Genomic DNA, 19,322 nt, shown 5'->3' on the forward strand with positions numbered 1-19,322 from the left:
TGAGCAGGGGGTTGGACTAGATGACCTCCAAGGTCCCTTCCAACAACATCATCATCATCATTATTATAATTCTGGGAGCTGAAATCCATAGATCTTAAAGTTGCCAAGCTTGGACACTCCTGATCTAGAAGAATTGTTATGAAATAATGCCTATTTTCTACTATTTTCTTGGAGACAATGAGCTGACCCAATTATAAGCGACTCTTGCTTTTTTTCCAAACTTCTTAGAATTTATTCTTTTCTACCATCCGTTTTGCTTACAGTTCTTTGGCCTTTCCGATCCGAAATTGAACAGACACACGAAATATCACTTGCAGTATAAAGCAGTTGGTCTACCACAGCACATTCAACGTGAGCCTTTTACACCTTTTCTGTATAACAATCCATTGTGTAATCAAGCTAGGTGCAACCTGACCTATTATGGGTTAATTCTGGATTTATCCTCTCCTTTCCCTTCACAAACTCTCTCCAAAATTGGAGGTAGAAGCCTTCAAACATCCATTGAGACCTCAGTAACAGAACCTTGAATTTATGGTACCCATAAATTGATTGTTCATGCTCAAATGCCACACATTTCTCTTCTCTCCGTCTTCTAAGGAAAAGGACAGAAAAACTGTCCTCTTGTGTGTAACATGTATACAAATCTGTGTGTGCCCAGCTTAGTTACAAACACAACAAGCCAAGAATAAATAGAATTCTTCCAAGCTCTGGAAAAACAGTGCGATTTCTTTCGATTAACATCTGTCATTCCCCCCCCCCAAAAAAACCCCACCACATTCTTTTAAAAATATAATGAGAGGGTGTGTAAACTTTTAAAAGAGCGGTTCAGTTATCTAAAATTGCAAAGCTTTAAATTAAAGCAGGAGTTTTCAAAGTTGGCCCCTTTTATGACTTGTGGACTTCAGCTCCCAGAATTCCTCAGCCAGGCACGTGCCTGGCTGAGGAATTCTGGGAGCTGAAGTCCACAAGTCATAAAAGAGCCAAGTTGGAAGACCCCAGCTGGTGGACTTCAACTCCCAGAATTTCTTGGCCAGGCACGCTGGCTGAGGAATTCTGGGAGTTGAAGTCCACAAGTCATAAAAGGGCCAAGTTGGAAGACCCCTGCTTTAAAGTCAAAACTGCTTCATTTAAAGGAGGTTTTGAATGCCCAGATGCTTGAGAAGGTAGGAAGTGGATGTGTTTTAGAGAGTCTTTTTCGGCAGTGTATTGTTGCAGAATATTTTTTTAAAAAACTGGAGGGAGGGAAAAAAAAGACATGTTCCAGCATGTGAAAAACTTTGCCAAGCAAACCCTTCCTTTCTCCGACCATACTGTTCCCCCAGGCAGCGTGATGTATCCATCGTAGACATTTGTGGAGACCACCAGGAAATCTTCTAGTTCTGTTCGTCGAAACTGTTTCTTGTAGGAAGGCGTGAAGGAGAGGGACTCTTTGGGTGAGCCAGCTGTGAAAAAAAATAAAATAAAACAGCTTCCAATTGGGCACTTTATGTCTTGATTTGTAGCCCAGGTTTATTATTTTTACAAATAACTCAAGGAGGCAGACCTATCCTATGCGCCTTCCTCCTCCTCTTTTCCATACAACAACCTTGTGAGGTGGATTGGGCTGAGAGAGAGGGACTGGCCAAAAGTCACCTTGCTGGCTTTCGTGCCTAAGGCGGGACTAGAACTCCCCGTCTCCTGCTCATTGGCCCAAAGTCACCTTGCTGGCTTTCATGCCTAAGGCAGGACTAGAACTCACTGTCTCCTGGTGATTGGTCCAGTCACCCAGCTGGCTTTCATGCCTAAGGCGGGACTAGAACTCACATGCACCTGATGATTGGCCCAAAGTCACCCAACTGGATCTCATGGGTAAGGCAGGAGTAGAACTCGCCATCTCCCACTTTCTAGCTTGGTGCCTTAACCACATGACTAAACCGACTCTCTTGTGTCCAACTGTACTCCTTTTGTGTAAAAATCTTGGCTGTCTTACAAGCTCCTGTAACTTATTTTATTAAGGTCAACGTACCAAGAAGATACCAACAGTCCTCACTTAGGGACTAGCAACTTGGTTGCTAAGTGGGGGGAAAAAAGCACACGATTTTGACTTCTGATTGTACTTCTGCCTTGTCCAGTAACTCTGCTTCTTACAAACTGGTTGTAAGAATGCCCAAATAGCAGTCAAGTGACTGTGGGATCTGCAAAGGTGACGATTGATTCCAGAAAAAAAAAATCCCCCCCCCAGACATTGTAATTTTGTACTGATGCTGCATGAGGCCACTGATAAGGGCGGGCTGCTTGGTTTGATCAGAGGCTGCTTAAATTACCACCTTGCTTCTTTTTCTAAAAATCTAAAAAATTTTTTTTAAAAGAGCAGTACAAGTAGTTCTTGACTTACAACTGTTCGCTTAGTGACTGTTCAAACGGCCCTGAAGAAAGCAAAAGCTGAGCATTTTTCACACTTACTGCCGTGGCAGCATCCGCGTGTTCCACGGGATCAAAGTTTAGAAACGTGGCAAATGACTCACATTTATGATGGTCGCAGTGTCCCGGGATCACGTGCTCCCCTTTTGCGACCTTTTGACGAGCAAAACCAATGGGGGAAGCCAGATGCACTTTAGCGACCGTGTGACTAGCAGAACAACTGCAGAGATTCACTAAAGAACGGTGGCAAGAAAGGTCTCAATATGGGGCGAAACAAAACTCAGCCAACATATCGTATTTTCCGGCGTATAAGACGACTGGGCGTATAAGACGACCCCCCAACTTTTGAGATGATTTTCAAGATTTTTCGTCTTATACACCGGAAAATCAGCGAGCCCGGGAAGGCACGCCCTCCCCTCTCACTGTGGAGGAAGCAGGGCAGGCTGGCGTCTGGCGGGAACCGGCAGGGCAGTCCTGCACACGCGCAGCCGGGGAGTGCGCGCGTGTGCAGGACTGCCCTGCCGGCTCCCGCCCGACGCTCTTCCCTCTTGAGGCAGCATCCCCGAGGACTCCTTAGGAGCCGGAGAGCGATGCTGCCTGAAGAGGGAAGAGCGTCGGGCGGGAGGCAGCAGGGCAGTCCTGCACATGCGCGCACTCCCCGGCTGCTAAGGAGTGCTCCTTAACAGCTGGGGAGCGCGCGTGTGCGCAGGACTGCCCTGCCGGCTCCTACCAGATGCCAGCCTGCCCTGCTTCCTCCACAGTGAGAGGGGAGGGCGTGCCTTCCCGGGCTCGCTGATTTTCTGGCGTATAAGACGACTGGGCGTATAAGACGACCCCCCAACTTTTGAGATGATTTTCATGGGTTAAAAAGTCATCATACACCGGAAAATACGGTAACTTAACAAAGGGAGTTTGGGGCTTCAGTGTGGTCCTAAGTCAAGGACTTCCTACAAAGACGTTTTTCTACTCTCCACGAGTCCAATTTTCCCTGGAAATGAAGATAAGCAGGGACACCAATATACATTTCGAGACAGTCTTGCCTGGAATTTCCGCCGGAGAGCCTGGGTCATGAGTGGCGTTAGCCCTGTGCCTGTCTCAATGTTTTCTTTGTTGTTCATTGGTGTCCCCCCTGGACTCCTGGTTAAGAAAAGAAAAATAATAGCACCACGTTACAGACAGTCCTTGACCTATAACGGCTCATTTAGTGACCGTTCAAAGTTAGAACGGCACTGTGGGAGATGAAAATATAGTCCCCTCCTCATATAGTAAGATAGAGCTGGAACAAACAACAACAACAACAACAATAATAATAATAATAAAGTTGGAAGCAACCTTGGAGGTCATCTAGTCCAACCCCATGCTCAGACAGGAAACCCAATACCATTTCAGACAAATGGCTGCACAGTCTCTTCTTAAAAACTTCCAGTGTTGGAGCATTCACAGCTTCTGGAGGCAGGTTGTTTAATAATAATAATAATAATAATAATAATAATAATAATAATAATAATAATAATAATAATAATAATAATAATAATAATAAAGTTGGAAGGGACCTTGGAGGTCATCTAGTCCAACCCCCTGCTCAGACAGGAAACCCTATCCCATTTCAGATCAAATGGCTGTCCAGTCTCTTCTTAAAAACTTCCAGTGTTGGAGCATTCACCGCTTCTGGAGGCAGGTTGTTTAATAATAATAATAATAATAATAATAATAATAATAATAATAATAATAATAAAGTTGGAAGGGACCTTGGAGGTCATCTAGTCCAACCCCCTGCTCAGACAGGAAACCCTATCCCATTTCAGATCAAATGGCTGTCCAGTCTCTTCTTAAAAACTTCCAGTGTTGGAGCATTCACAGCGTCTGCAGGCAGGTTGTTCCACTGGTTATTTGTTCTAACTGTCAGGAAGTTTCTCCTTAGTTCTAGGTTGCTTCTCTTCTTGATTAGTTTCCATCCGTTGCTTCTTGTCCGGCCTTCTGGGGCTTTGGAGAACAGCTTGACTCCCTCTTCTTTGGGGCAGCCCCTGAGATATTGGAAGACTGCTAACGTCTCTCCAATCTTTCCCTTTGTTTGAGTAACAGAATAACAGTTGAAAGGGACTTTGGAGGTCATCTAGTTCAGGCAGGAGACCCTATACCATTTCAGGCAAGTGGCTGTCCAGTCTCTTCTTAAAAATTTCCAGTGTTGGAGCAATCACCACTTCTGGAGGCAGGTAGTTCCACTGGTTAATTGTTTTAACTGTCAGGAAATTTTTCCTTAGTTCTAGGTTGCTTCTCTCCTTGGTTAGTTTCCATCCGTTGCTTCTTGTCCGGCCTTCGGGACAAGGCCCCCCACAGTAGTCATTCAAAGCTTTAACTTGAACTTTATGCTGTTTCGCAATAAAAAAATGTACTATTTGTAATCTGCTGAGCTTTGTGCAATATAAATTGCAAAGTAGATAGTTCTATGTATATTTGGAACATGAGTATTGTAACCGTGGGAAAAAGCAGAACTGAAAGTAGCTGATGGATACGGGTTCCAGTGTTCACGGGTATACGTGGAACGTTCAGCAGAAGGTCAGCAGGAGGTCAGTAAAAAATCAGCAAACGTCAGCAGAAGTCAGCGGATCATCTGACTACAGTCTTAGAACGAGAAAGGATATAAAAGGTTGGGACTGGAGCTGATTGATTTGCCATTGGCCTATAGCTGTCCTTTTGGCTCAGTGGGTTAGGACGCTGAGCTTGTCGATCAGAAGGTCGGCAGTTTGGCGGGTCGAATCCCGAGTGCCGCGTAGCAGAGTGAGCGCCTGTTACTCGTCCCAGCTTCTGCCAACCTAGCAGTTCGAAAGCACGTAAAAATGCAAGTAGAAAAATAGGGACCACTAGGGTGGGAAGGTAACAGCGTTCCGTGCGCCTTTGGCGTCTAGTCATGCCGGCCACATGACCACGGAGACGTCCTCGGACAAGCGCTGGCTCTTCGGCTTTGAAACGGAGATGAGCACCGGCCCCTAGAGTCGGAAACGACTAGCACGCATGTGTGTGGGAACCTTTACCTATTGCCATATGGTCCTCATTGCAATGGGTTGTTAATGTAAGTGAAGTTATGTTATTGTGCTATGTTACAAATTATTAGAAAAATAAACCTCTGAATCTTAAAGTAAGAATTATTGTTTTGTGTTGCTGTCTCGTCTTTTCCTTTGGTGTTTTTCCATGACAGTTGCACCGGCACGGAAAAAAGTGACTTAGGACCATTTTTCATTTACACCTCTTGCAACATCCCCAGGGTCACCTGATCAAAATTCAGACGCTTGGCAATTGACTCATATTTACGATGGTTACAACGTCCCAGTGTCAGGCGGTCCTGTTTGGTGACCTTCCGACAAGCAAAGACAATAGGGGAAGCCAGATCCGTTTTAACAGCCAACCGTATTAGTAACTTTTAACAACTGCAGCGATTCACTTAGCAACCGTTCCAAGGAAGGTCATAAAACGGGGCAAAATTCGCTTAACAAATGTGTCTCGCTGAGCAAGGGAAATTTTAGGCTCCATTGTGGCCGTAGGACCAGAATTTCTCTTGTGACGCAATTGCTAATTGCGTTAAATTTTACAACCTGTTTTGCCACGGTTGTTCAGCAAATCACTTGCAGTTGTTAAACGAATCATCTGGACTTTAAGCAAATCAGGCTTCCCCTATTGGCTTTGCTTGCCAGAAACCGGCTGGGAGAAATGGCGATCACACGACCGTCATAAATACATGCCGGTTCCTAAGTGCCTAATTTTTGATCAGGTATCCCTGGGGAGGCAGTTATGCACTTTTGAAAAAAAAAAAAAGTTGTAAAATCGGGTTCAGTGGCATGACGGCTCACTCAGTGACCGTATCCCTTAGCAACCGGATCCAATTGTGATCATAATCGAGGACTATCTATCTAGAACTTTGGGTCATTTCCCACTTGCCCTCCATCTGGTAAACTCCCGTTTTTCTCGCCATGCACATATATATATATAAACCGAACTGGACTGTGTTGTTTCTCTGTGTCATAGGATATATAATAATAATAATAATAATAATAATAATAATAATAATAATAATAATAATAATAATAATAATAATAATAATAATAATATAATAATAATAATAATTTCTGCCAACCTAGCAGTTCGAAAGCACGTAAAAATGCAAGTAGAAAAATAGGGACCACTACGGTGGGAAGGTAACAGCGTTCCGTGCGCCTTTGGCGTCTAGTCATGCCGGCCACATGACCACGGAGACGTCCTCGGACAAGCGCTGGCTCTTCGGCTTTGAAACGGAGATGAGCACCGCCCCCTAGAGTCGGAAACGACTAGCACTTGTGTGCGGGGGAACCTTTACCTTTTTTAATAATAATAATAATAATAATAATAATAATAATAATAATAATAATAATAATAATGAAAAATTGGAAGGGATCTTGGAGTTCATCTAATCCAACCCCCTGCTCAGGCAGGAAACCCTATACTATATTTTGGACAAATGGCTGTCCAGTCTCTTCTTAAAAACTTCCAGTGTTGGAGCATTCACAGCTTCTGGAGGCAGGTTGTTCCACTGATTAATTGTTCTCACTGTCAAGAAGTTTCTCCTTAGTTCCAGGTTGCTTCTCTCCTTGATTAGTTTCCATATGTGGCTCTATGCATAATTCTGCCTTTATTTACTTATTTTCGTCCTATTTATGTAGTCTATATCAGAGGTGGGGACCCTCGCAGAGCTGAGGGCAACGAAATTTCCTTTTAGTGTGCATTCGAAGGGACAATAAAGTTAAAAGTTATGAGTTATTATGAATGTTGCCATTCGCGTCCCCAGGCCAACTGGGCACCCATCCTATCCCCAAACTCAATTATTGGTAGACGGCAAAATGTTTTTTTCTTCTTTTTTCTTTACCTTTTAATAGCCACTTTTTTCAAGTGTTTTCGGAAATCTAAGCCGTCTTTGCAGGGAGTGCTGAAGGAGGAAGAAGAAAAAAAAAAGGGCAGGGTTTAGCACTAAGAAATCGCTCAGTGGACCAAGTTCAAGCACAAATCATAAAGACGTCTCCGTCAATTTCGCAGCAGGGTGAACTTCTTACTTGAGAAGATTTGTAAGCCGAGGAAGTGGCTGGGGAGGTTTGGACTGGAGACGGACGCTCTGCAGGACCTGGAGAGAAATTACGGCCTTGCCTCCCTGGAATGGGGACATTTTCTGAAAGAGGAAGGGGTGGGGAAAAAAACACGGTACTTTCTCATCTCAGAATAATAGAATCACGGAATCACAAAATTGGAAGGGACCCTGGAGGTCATCTAGTCCAGGGCTTTTCAACCAGTGGCACGGGTACCACCTGTGGTACATTGGCACCCGGCAGGTGGTACGCGACCATCCTAGAAAAGTGACAGCGGGGAAGGGGAATGAGCTGAACCGGTGGCAGCACCGTACAAGCCTGAGCGAGAGACGGCTGGAGCTGCAGGGCTGTCAGGGCTCAGCGGAAGCGCCAGGATCAGCGCCAGGCTCCAGCTGGAGCACAGCGCTGATCCAGTGCATCTGCTGAGCCCAGAAGAAGCGCCGATCAGCTGGAATGTTGCAGCCTCTCCAGGGTCTTGTGATTTACATTCAGATGCTTGGCAGCTGATTCATACTTATGACGGTCACAGTGTCCCAGGGTCATGTGAAGTGACCAAAACCTGCTGCAACCACCCAGCAGATGGGGGGGGGAAATAAAAATCAAACACCCTCCCTACCCCACCCCTGCTGCCAATCCTCAACAGAAATGCTCACAACAATGAAAACCTCGGACAAGAGGAAGAGCGCCGCCGGGCGGGCAGGCGGGTGTCTTGCTCGGCTGTGGCTTGGGGGGCACTTTTTTCAGTGCCATTGTAACTCCGAACAGTCACTAACCGAACTGTTGTAAGTCGAGGACTACCTGTACTTCATCACTTTTTTCCTTTTTTTGGTCATCAAGTTTTTGACACCTTGCTAGGCGACTCGGATGTTGCCATATCCTAAAAGTGGTACAATGGGTGAAAAGGTTGAAAAGCCCTGCTCTAGTCCGACCCCCTGCTCAGGCAGGAGACCCCGTGCCATTTCAGGCAACTGGTTGTCCAGTCTCTTCTTAAAAGCCACCACGGTCCCTAAATGAATGGCTGTTAAGTCAAACGTTACCCATGCTGTCTTGTCTATTCAAACAAGATTCTAATTCGCCCACAGACTCCTCGTTGAGAGATGGGTGGCAAAATAAATTTAATAAATAATTCAATTCTGAAATTTCCCCAGGCTGTCGCCAGCGCCCTCTGCAGCCCTTGGGATCAGTGCTAAAGTACGACACGCCATGGGGCCATGTAATAATGTGAGGCCTGACTTAACGACCAGGGTAAAAAAAAAACCACGATAAAATCAGGTGTGGTCACATCGCGACCACCTTACTTAAACGTGAACGAGCTGCTCGCTGTTGTGATTGTAACTTGAGAACTACCTGTATTGTTTCTTCACACAGAGACTTGCAAGGAAAGCCTGCCAAGACCGTTGTTCATAACCTACAGGCAGTCCTCGACTTATAACCGTTCGTGTCATTGTCTGCAGAGATCCAGGTTAGGGTTGTCCCAAAGGTGCCTTTGTCAGGAGGCCAACTGGACTTTCTTTGAAGATGTTTCACTTCTCATCCGAGAAGCTTCTTCAGCTCTGACTGGGACGGCGGGGAATGGAAGGATTTATACGCCTTGCAGAAAAACTGGTCATTTGCATTCTTTTATGAGGGTCGTTGAGGCCGCTTGGAGGTTTGTCTGTGATATAGGAGAACAAACCCATCAGGACAAGAGTCAGCAGCCCGTCTGCATTTAAAAGACAAAGGCCGCTCTTTCAAAGACAGCAAAGTCCACATTTTGGACAGGGAGGATCGCAGACATCTGGTCATTTGCCTTCTTTTAGAAGAGTCGTTGAGGCCATTTGGAGGTTTGTCTGCGTCACCTGAGTGGTGCAAATGGGTGTGGAGCCTTCTTGAAATCGCTGAAAGGACTGTGTGGTAGACTGGAGATAGATGATGTGTATCCCTCCCCCTCTGTTGACAGATGTCTGTTCAGTTTTGACACAGATGGCCTCTTTGACCCCTCTTTCAAGCCAGCGGTCCTCCCTGTCCAAAATGTGGACTTTGCTGTCTTCGAAAGTGCGGTCTTTGTCTTTTCAATGCAGATGGACTGCTGAATCTTGTCCTGATGGGTTTATTCTCCTGTGTTGTGACACGTGTTGATGAAGTGGTTCTTCTGTTCCCCAAACAACCTCTTTTTGTACAACACAGTCCTTTCAGCAGGTTCAAGAAGGTTCCCCACCCATATACACCACTCAAGTGACCCTGAGGGCACAGGTAAAACTCCAGGTGGCCTCAAGGACTCTTCAAAGCAGGTATGTCAACCTCGCGACATTACGTGATGTCGCGCGACGTATCGGAGCTTTTTCCCCATTGCCGGCAATGGGGTGAGCACGGTTTCGTCGTGACGCGTCCGGCCCACGGGCCAGCAGTTTGACACCCCTGCTCTAAAGGATGCAAATGACCGGCTGTCTGCAAGGAGTATAAATCCTTCCATTCCCCACCATCCAGTCAGAGCTGAAGAAGCTTCTTGGAGGACAAGCGAAACATCTTCAAAGAAAAACAAGGAAGTCCAGTTGCCTCTTGAAAAAGCCACCTTTGGGACAGCAGTTCATTTAGTGACCATTTAAAGTTAAAACAGCGCTGGAAAAAGTGACTTAGGACTGTTTTTCACCCTTACAACCGTTCCAGCATTCCTGAGGTCATGTGATCAAAATTCGGACGCTCGATTCATAACCTGCAATTAGTGCAGGTTCGAGTCCCACCAGGCTCAACGTTGACTCAGCCTTCCATCCTTCCGAGGTAGGTAAAATGAGGACCCAGATTGTTGGGGGCAATTAAGCTGACTTTGTAATAATGCCGCTTGGGTGTGTGTGTAAAAGCCCTAATAAGCAGGCATATACATAGAATGAAGGCTACTGCTAAGCTTGTAAGCCGCCCTGAGTCTTCGGAGAAGGGCGGGATATAAATGGAATTAAAATAAATAAATAAAATAAATAAATATTTATGACGGTTGCAGAGTGCCGGGGTCATGTGACCCCCCCTTTTTTAAAAAAAATCCCATTTATATCCCACCCTTCTCCGAAGTCTCAGGGCGGCTTACAATCTAAGAAGCACAAATCAATGTGCTTAGCAATAGCCTTCATTCTATGTATATGCCTGCTTATTAGGGCTTTCGCCCCCCCCAAGCGGCATTATTACAAAGTCAGCTTAATTGCCCCCAACAATCTGGGTCCTCATTTTACCTACCTCGGAAGGATGGAAGGCTGAGTCAACCTTTTTGCGACCTTCCGACCAAATTGAGGGGGAAACCTGATTCCCTTCACAACCCGGCTACTAAATCAACAACTGCAATCATTCACTTAACAACGGTGGCAAGAAAGGTCGTAAAATGGGACCAAACTCACTTGAGAACCGTCTTGCTTAGCCACAGAAATTTGGGGCCATACGTTGAGGATTCCCTGCATGTGGAAAACAGCTTAACTGAGCTGCAAGTTGCTCGTTTCAGGATTACCTTATCCACTGCTGGTTCACTCTTGGTCTTCTTCAGTTTAACGTTCAGAAGATCCTGGGGTGTTATTTGTAGTGGGATGTCCTTTTTTAACAGGACGGGCTAAATTTGAAGAAAATAAATTGAAAAGGGAGGTCAGAATCCATGAGTCACTCAACTATGAAAACAAAACATTTATTAGGGATTTGTTTGGAGCTGTTTGATTGGCTGCCTTCAGCAAAGGGTTGGATTTTAGGTGGTTTTAAATGCTTCACTGCAGACGGGGACTGCAGCCAAGAAATTAAAAGACGCTTGCTCCTGGGGAGGAAAGCCATGGCAAATTTTAATAGCACACTAAAAAAGCAGAGACGTCACCCTGCCAACAAAAGTGCGTATGGTCAAGGCTGTGGTCTTCCCAGTTGCAATGTATGGCAGTGAAAGTTGGACTATAAGAAAGGCTGAGCGCCAAAGAATTGAAGCCTTTGAACTCTGGTGCTGGAGAAGACTCCTGCGAGTCTCTTGGACTGCAAGGCAATCAAACTGGTTGGTCCTACAGGAGACCAACCCTGACTGCTCTTTAGAAGGCCAGATCCTGAAGTGGAAACTCAAATACTTTGGCCAACTAATGAGAAGGAAGGACCTAATGCTGGGAAAGATTGAGGGCAAGAGAAGAAGGGGACGACAGAGAATGAGGTGGCTGGATGGAGTCACTGAAGCAGGAGGCGTGAGCCTAAATGGACTCCAGAAGATGGTAGAGGACAGGAAGGCCTGGAGGAACATTGTCCATGGGGTCGCGAGGGGCCAGACACGACTTTGCAACTAACAACAAAAGCTTCTTCCCATCTACATTGCCGTTTCTGTCATAATTTAAATATATGAGAGCAGATTCCTGTAGCTCCCAAGTTGGCTGGGACCTCAGAGGGTTGGGTAGGCCTCAGAGGTGAGCACAAAACTGTACAATTGCAGTAGAATTTCCTCACTTCAACAAAGACAGCCGGCTTTTATGCTTAAGGCGAGACTAGAACTCACCGTTTCCTGGTGATTGGCCCAAAGTCACCCAGCTAGCTTTTGTGCGTGAGGCAGGACTAGAACTCACCATCTCCCTGGTGATTGGCCCAAAGTCACCCAGCTAGCTTTCATGATTAAGGCAGGGCTAGAACTCACCATCTCCTGATGATTGGCCCAGAGTTACCCAGCCGGCTTTCATGCCTAAGGTGGGACTAGAATTCACGTCTCCTGGTTACCAGCCTAGTCCCTTAATCATTGAAATGTCCCTGCGGTTGTAATACAGGCAGGTTGTCAAACACCCCTATATTGTTGGCGTAACCTCAAGGAAGCTGCAAGAGTTGTAACTTGTGGGGATAGCTTGTAAGAAAGATTTCTTTTGTGCCACCTTAACTCTGAATGGTGGCTGAAGGAGCAGTCGTTAAGCGAGGACTACCTGTGTCTCTCATGAAGTCAATTGTAGCCCGCCGGATTTTGTGCAGGCTAGCCTTTCCACGCCTCACAAAGCCTTTCCTTTGCAAAAGAAGTTTGAAACTTTCTCCCTGTGAGGTGTTAAGTTCCGTCTTACCTTTGGGTCACTCCGTCTTTTGAAACCGAGGGATACTGGTGGCGGTGGGGGCGGCAGTGGGGGAGGCAGCGGGGGTGGCGGGGGAATCTCTAGCTTCTGCGAAGGCAACGGTGTGGGTTGTGTGACACTGAGCTGTGTATGTGCGGGAGAAGCTGACAATAGGTTTGGAGAGAGCTGGCAGGGCGGGCTTCGCACAGACGCTGCCGTACTTTTATTCTGCTTGAGGAAGAAAAAAAATATATATTTACTGTTAGTTGTTAAATTCGTTTGCTGCCCAGCTTGCCATTTTGCTTCCCTCTCTCTCTCTCTCTCTCTCTTTCCTCTCTTTCGTTCCCTCCATCCCTCCCCTCTCCTCCTTCTGTCCTTTTTTAATACCTCTATCATACCTCCCCAAGGTCATCTCTGCATTCCTTTGCATAGTTTATAAAGGTTTCCTTTGCTTATCTACTTCTAATTATTTATAATCTTTTTATTCTCCTAATTTTTAAAGAGGGGGGATTTGGCCTAGTGCAGCGGTAGGCAACCTTGGCTCTTTTGATGACTCGTGGACTTCAACTCCCAGAATTCCTGAGCCGGCCACGCTGAGGGGAAAGGGGAGAGGTTTCCAAGCTGGCTCAGGAATTCTGGGAGTTGAAGTCCACGAGTCATAAAAGAGTCAAGGTTGCCTATCCTTGGCCTAGTGCAGGGGTCGGCAACCTCGGCTCTTTTGATGACTCGTGGACTTCAACTCCCAGAATTCCTGAGCCGGCCACGCTGAGGGGAAAGGGGAGAGGTTTCCAAGCTGGCTCAGGAATTCTGGGAGTTGAAGTCCACGAGTCATAAAAGAGTCAAGGTTGCCTATCCTTGGCCTAGTGCAGGGGTCGGCAACCTCGGCTCTTTTATGACTCGTGGACTTCAACTCCCAGAATTCCTGAGCCAGCGTAGCTGGCTCAGGAATTCTGGGAGTTGAAGTCCACGAGTCATAAAAGAGCCGAGGTTGCCGACCCCTGGCCTAGTGCAAAAGGGAGTGGAAGTCCACAAGTCTTAAAGTCACCATGTTTGAAGACCCCTGCCTTGGGGCAAGATGTTTCCAAGGGAGGGGGGCGAGTGTGATGCAGCAGAGAAGGCCTTTCTTCAGGATCCCGATAGTCAGAGTTCTTTGACTGACAGGATCTGGAGTAGGCCCTCCCTGCTGGCACAAATCCAGAGAAGAAAAATCACCAAAGGCAGACCACCGTCTCAATTGAACCGGGACAGCTCTCAGCTATTCCTTATTACATCTGATCCAGAAGGACTCAGACATCCATTAACAATTCACTATCTGGGTTCACGCATTAAGTGATTGATTTCTATAGTCGCCCATCCCTGGGAAGCTCAGTGTTCAAAACATATATATATCGATTAAAGTTTAAAAAGCATCTTACAGTATTAAAGCAGAAAACTTGAAAAGCATTAAAACATCTAAGTTAAACTACGTAACTACATACATGACCAAGTTTGAAGACAACCCCCACCCAGCTTGTGGACTTCAACTCCCAGAATTCCTCAGCCAGGCATGCTGGCTGAGGAATTCTGGGAGTTGAAGTCCACAAGTCTTAAAGTTGCCAAGGTTGAGGACCCCCTGCCCTTTAGCGAACTAACTTTGCTTAACAATACATGGTATTTCCTGGTCTTTCTAATCGTAAAGATGAAGGACAGAATTTAATGGGCGGAGTGGAGAAGCTTCAACTGTAGTGAGGTGTAACTAACTTGGAGAATTGACCTCAGCTTAGCCACCTCCCTTTCCAGGTTTTTGACTTCGGCCCCGAGCGTCTTCAGCTCCTCCCGGTATGTGTGCGAAAGAAAGGCTGCATTCACAAAGATGCGAAAAATCTGGAAAGGGAAAAAAATAACATTTCGACAGGATTTGTGGAGAGATGAAGGAAATGGGTGCCAATTGAAGAACTGTTTTATTTTTGGAGTAGTGGACAAGATGCTGGCTTAGACATTGGGCCTAGTCCCACCATAGGCATGAAAGCCGAGTAGGTGACTTTGGAGATGGTGAATTCTACTCCCGCCTTAGCCACGAAAGCAGACACTAGGCGACTTTGGCCCAAGGACTTTAGAGGCGGTGAGTTCTAATCCTGCCTTAGCTATGAAAGCTGGCTGGGTGACTTTGGGCCAATCACCAGGAGACAATGAGTTCTAGTCCCTCCTTAGCCATGAAAGCCAGCTGGCTGACTTTGGACCAATCACCAGAAGACGATGAGTTCTAGTCCCGCTTTAGGCATAAAAGCAAACTAGGTGACTTTGGCCCAAGGACTTTGGAGGCGGTGAGTTCTAGTCCCGCCTTTGCCATGAAAGCTAGCTGGATGATTGTGGGCCAATCACCAGGAGACAATGAGTTCTAGTCTCACCTTAGGCATTAAAGCAGACTAGGTGACTTTGGCCCAAGGACTTTGGAGGCGGTGAGTTCTAAGATCCTTGGTGGAGCAGTGGGCTAATGCCTCCTTAAGTAACACCAGCTGCCTGCAATTAGTGCAGGTTCGCATCCCACCAGGCTCAAGGTTGACTCAGCCTTCCATCCTTCCCAGGTAGGTAAAATGAGGACCCAGATTGTTGGGGGCAATTAAGCTGACTTTGTAATAATGCCACTTGGGGTGTGTGTGAAAGCCCTAATAAGCAGGCATATACATAGAATGAAGGCCACTGCTAAGTTTGTAAGCCGCCCTGAGTCTTCGGAGAAGGGCGGGATATAAAATGGAATTAAAATAAAAATAAATAATCCTGCCTTAGCCATGAAAGCCAGCTGGGTGACTTTGGGCCAATCACCAGGAGATGGTGAGTTCTAGTGCCGTCTTTGACATGAAAGTCAGCTGGGTGACTTTGGGCCAATTATTAGGAGACAGTGAATTCTAGTCCTGTCTTAGATATGAAAGCTAGCTGGGTGATTTTTGGGCTGATCTCTCTCCCTCAGTTCAACCCATCTCACAGGGCTGTTATTGTGATGAAAAAAGAGGACAAATATTATGTATAACTATTGATAGAAGGGAATATTTGTACCTTAGAGTAGTATAGTAATGCCCCACAATTTTATGCCTGTTTGCCTTTTGCTGTAAGACTGATAAATTAATAAAGACAGGATAACCAACTCATAAATACATCCAGGTTGCATTTTAAGTCCTGCAAAGGAAATCTTGTTGGGCAAGAACCAAAGTTGATTCAAAGGAAACCTGGTTGCTCTGAAATCCCTATTTTTATTTTAATTCCATTTACATCCCGCCCTTCTCTGAAGACTCAGGGCGGCTTACAAGCTTAGCAGTAGCCTTCATTCTATGTATATGCCTGCTTATTAGGGCTTTCACACACACCCCAAGCGGCATTATTACAAAGTCAGCTTAATTGCCCCCAACAATCTGGGTCCTCATTTTACCTACCTCGGAAGGATGGAAGGCTGAGTCAACCTTGAGCCTGGTGGGATGCGAACCTGCACTAATTGCAGGCAGCTGGTGTTACTTAAGGAGGCATTAGCCCACTGCTCCACCAAGGCTGACAATTCTGACAATTTTGCTTGTCAGAAGGTGGCCAAAGGTGATCACATGACTCTGGGACGCTGCAACCATTGTAAATACATGCCAGTTGCCAAGCCTCTGCATTTTGATTATGTCAGGATAATGATTTAAAGGCTAAACAGCTTATGTAATGATGTAATGTAAGGTGCATGATGCAAGAATGGGAATGACACAGCAGGGTCTGTGACTGTGCCTTTAAGAGTCTGAGTATAAAAGGGAAGGTTTTTTTGCTAGAGTCTTTCTCATCCATTTGACTGCTTGTCAGGACCCACCCCAAACCACGTCTTAGGAAGACAAAACTCTTGGAGCCAAATCTAGTCCAAAAAGAATCTTTACTATGACATGCTTGGTTGTAGAAATACAAGACAGGACTTATTATTATTCCACGAACTAAACCCTTATAAAGAGTTCCCGGTTTAACCCCCCTTAACCCCATTTGGTCAGTCCCCCATCATTTACCACGTATCATCCCTCTTGTGGGAAAAAGGAACTTAGGACCTTTTGTTTATTTATTTATTTATTTTTGGGACTTATATGCCGCCCTATCTCCCGAAGGACTCAGGGCGGCTAACAACAATAACGTACAATAAATACAGAAGTTAAAATTAAAATTAAAGGCCCCTGTAGAATAAATAAAAATTAAAATTAAAATAAATTAAAAATTAGAGTTAAAAATTAAAAACCTAATTAAAATCCCTGTCAGTCCTCATATATTGCTCTCTTCCGTGACACAAGCCAGATGCTAGCCCCCCCTTTTGTTTCCCCAGTTCAAAAGGCTTCTCTTTTCCTTTGAAATGCCTAATACCGGTTCAATGCACATCCATTTCCTCCTCTTCGGGAGATGGCAGAATCCATGGAATAATGTTTTAAACATACATTTATGAATATGATATAAATGGATTCTGACACTGCTATAATTGCTGCATATTGGAGTTTGCCGTTTCACCACGTATATCTTATTTCTAGTGTATATTTGCAGATATTGTATGATGAACCACATTTAATTACAAACCACTGTTTACTGTATTTACTCCTGGGTAACCTCAACACAATAAGACTGTGCATGCTCTGACAGATCACATGACCACGGGGATGCTGCAATGATTGTGAGTGCGAACAATGGTCATAAAGCACTTTTTTCCAGTGCCGAATGGACACTAAACGATTCCTCTCCCTGTAGGGTACCCTCGATATCAAACAAACTTACGTGTGCAACGTGTCTCTGGCACCACCAACACCAACTAACCGCCGCAGCCAGAACACGCTTGAGGGTTTCTAGTATGTCCTCAAAAGCTAAAAACCTGGAACAGAAAGGCCGTCTTTGGCTACGGAGAGTAACTGGAGACCTGCTGAAAACAACTATAAATTATCATTTTCTTTGCAAAATTGTGATTGTCATTTGTGACTTTCCCAGCCAGTTTCCAATAAGCAAAGTCAACGGGGCAAGCCGGTTATGCTTTTGTATGTTATATTTTAATTGCCCTGTACACTGCCCTGAGTCCCTCGGGAGAAGGGCGGTATATAAATCTAATAAATAAATAAACACCGGGGTAAAAAAAAAGTTGTAAAATTGGGTGAGGACACTCGGCGACATATATAATGACTGCATCGCTTAGAGATGGAAATTTAGGTCCCAAATGTCGAGGGACGACATATGCTCTTAAAGCAGGGGTCTTCCAACTTGGCCCTTTTATGACGTCTGGACTTCAACTCCCAGAATTCCTCAGCCAGCGTGTCTGGCTGAGGAATTCTGGGAGTTGAAGTCCACACGTCATAAAAAGGCCAATTTTACAGACCCGTCTTAAAGCAAACGAGCATTAACCACAAGCTTTAATCAAGCAATATAGGTAGTCCTTGACTTACAACAGTTCATTTATTGACCGTTCAAAGTTATAACGGTGCAGAAAAAGTGACTTATGACCATTTTTCAAACTTACGACCAATGCAGCAGGCCTGTGATCATGTGATCAAAATTCAGATGCTTGACAACTGGTTCCTATTTAGGACCATTGCTGTGTCCCGGGGTCATGTGATCACTTTTATTTTTTTGCGACCTTCTGATAAGCAAAGTCAACGAGGGAGGCAGATACACTTAACAACCAAGTTGCTAACCTATCCTCTGCAGTGATTCACTTAACAACTGAGGCAAGAGAAGTCGTAGAACGAAACAAAACTCACTTAACAAATGTCTCACTTAACAACAGATATTTTGAGCTCAGCTGTGGTTGTAAGTCAAGGACTTCCTGCATGCAGGTTTAACAAAAATAATATATTTTTTGCAAGTTGCGAAACATTACTCGGAAAGGTCAAAGCAAAATGAGAAACACTTACTTTGGACGGAAAGCTTTTGAAGGAAGAATAGATGAAGATGGAAACTCCGTATGTTTTTTTTCCTTCGATGAGGATTTTGTTCTGGGCCTCCATTTTTGGCACCGTCGCTTAACTCTAGCCATTTTCTGCAATTCCAGGCTAAACTATAGCTTTGTTTGTGTTATTCGCCTGTATTGTTTGAGAAAGACAAAACAGATCCGGAAATCACCTACAATGAAATCAGATATCTTTATTGCTGTGTCTGATGAGTCTTTATAGTAAAAAAAAAAGAGAGAATTGGTTTGATGCAGCAATTTGTTATGGCAGTGGTTCTCAATCTGCCATAACAGGGTGTGTTTGTGTGTGTGTTGTTGTCACAATGGGTTCCGCAAAGGCTTGAAGAAATGTTATGATTTAAATCTTAAGTCTTGGGGGTCCGTGATGGCCGTGGGCACAAAAGGCATTTAAAGGTGGTTTGTGGTGAAGAAAAGGTTGGGAACGACAGCATTATGGGAAAAAATAGGATAATTAAATGACATATCTAATTACAGGTAGTCCTCAACTTAGTCGTTTGAAGTTATGCCACTGAAAAAAGTTATGACACTTTTTCACCCTTATGACCGTTGCAGCATCCCCATGGTCACGTGATGTACCTTTGGCTGCCTGACAACTGGTTCATATTTATGACTGTTGCAGTGTCCCTGGGGTCAGGTGATCCCCTTTTGCGACCCTCTGACCGACAAATTCAATGGGGAAGCTAGCTTCAGTTCACAACAGTGTGACAACCTTAACAACTGCAAGGATTTACTTAGCAACTGTAACGAGAAAGGTCATAGCATGGGGCAAAAATCACTTAAGAACAGTCTTGCTTAGCAATGGCAATGTTAGGTTCTGTTGTTGTAAGATGAGGACTACCTGTAGTCTGTTTTGCTGGACCCTGGCTGAGGTTTCTGTTA

At 45.1% G+C, this 19,322-nt stretch overlaps 1 protein-coding gene across 1 annotated transcript; it reads right to left on the reverse strand.

The window, feature by feature from the left end:
• Nucleotides 1-2,973: 2,973 nt before the first annotated feature.
• Nucleotides 2,974-18,542, reverse strand: PRR11 (proline rich 11; the record flags this gene model as incomplete). Its single annotated transcript, XM_081313250.1, has 9 exons — nt 18,388-18,542; nt 17,264-17,402; nt 14,255-14,377; nt 12,527-12,742; nt 10,978-11,076; nt 7,479-7,591; nt 7,295-7,354; nt 3,441-3,537; nt 2,974-2,997 (listed from the first exon to the last, which is right to left on the reverse strand). The coding sequence occupies exons 1-9, from the start codon at nt 18,507-18,509 to the stop codon at nt 2,974-2,976; spliced, it is 993 nt and encodes a 330-aa protein (XP_081169376.1). The 5' UTR covers nt 18,510-18,542.
• Nucleotides 18,543-19,322: the final 780 nt, after the last annotated feature.

Source organism: Vipera berus (assembly GCF_964194415.1).
Source record: "Vipera berus genome assembly, chromosome: 1".
Lineage (NCBI taxonomy): Eukaryota > Metazoa > Chordata > Lepidosauria > Squamata > Viperidae > Vipera > Vipera berus.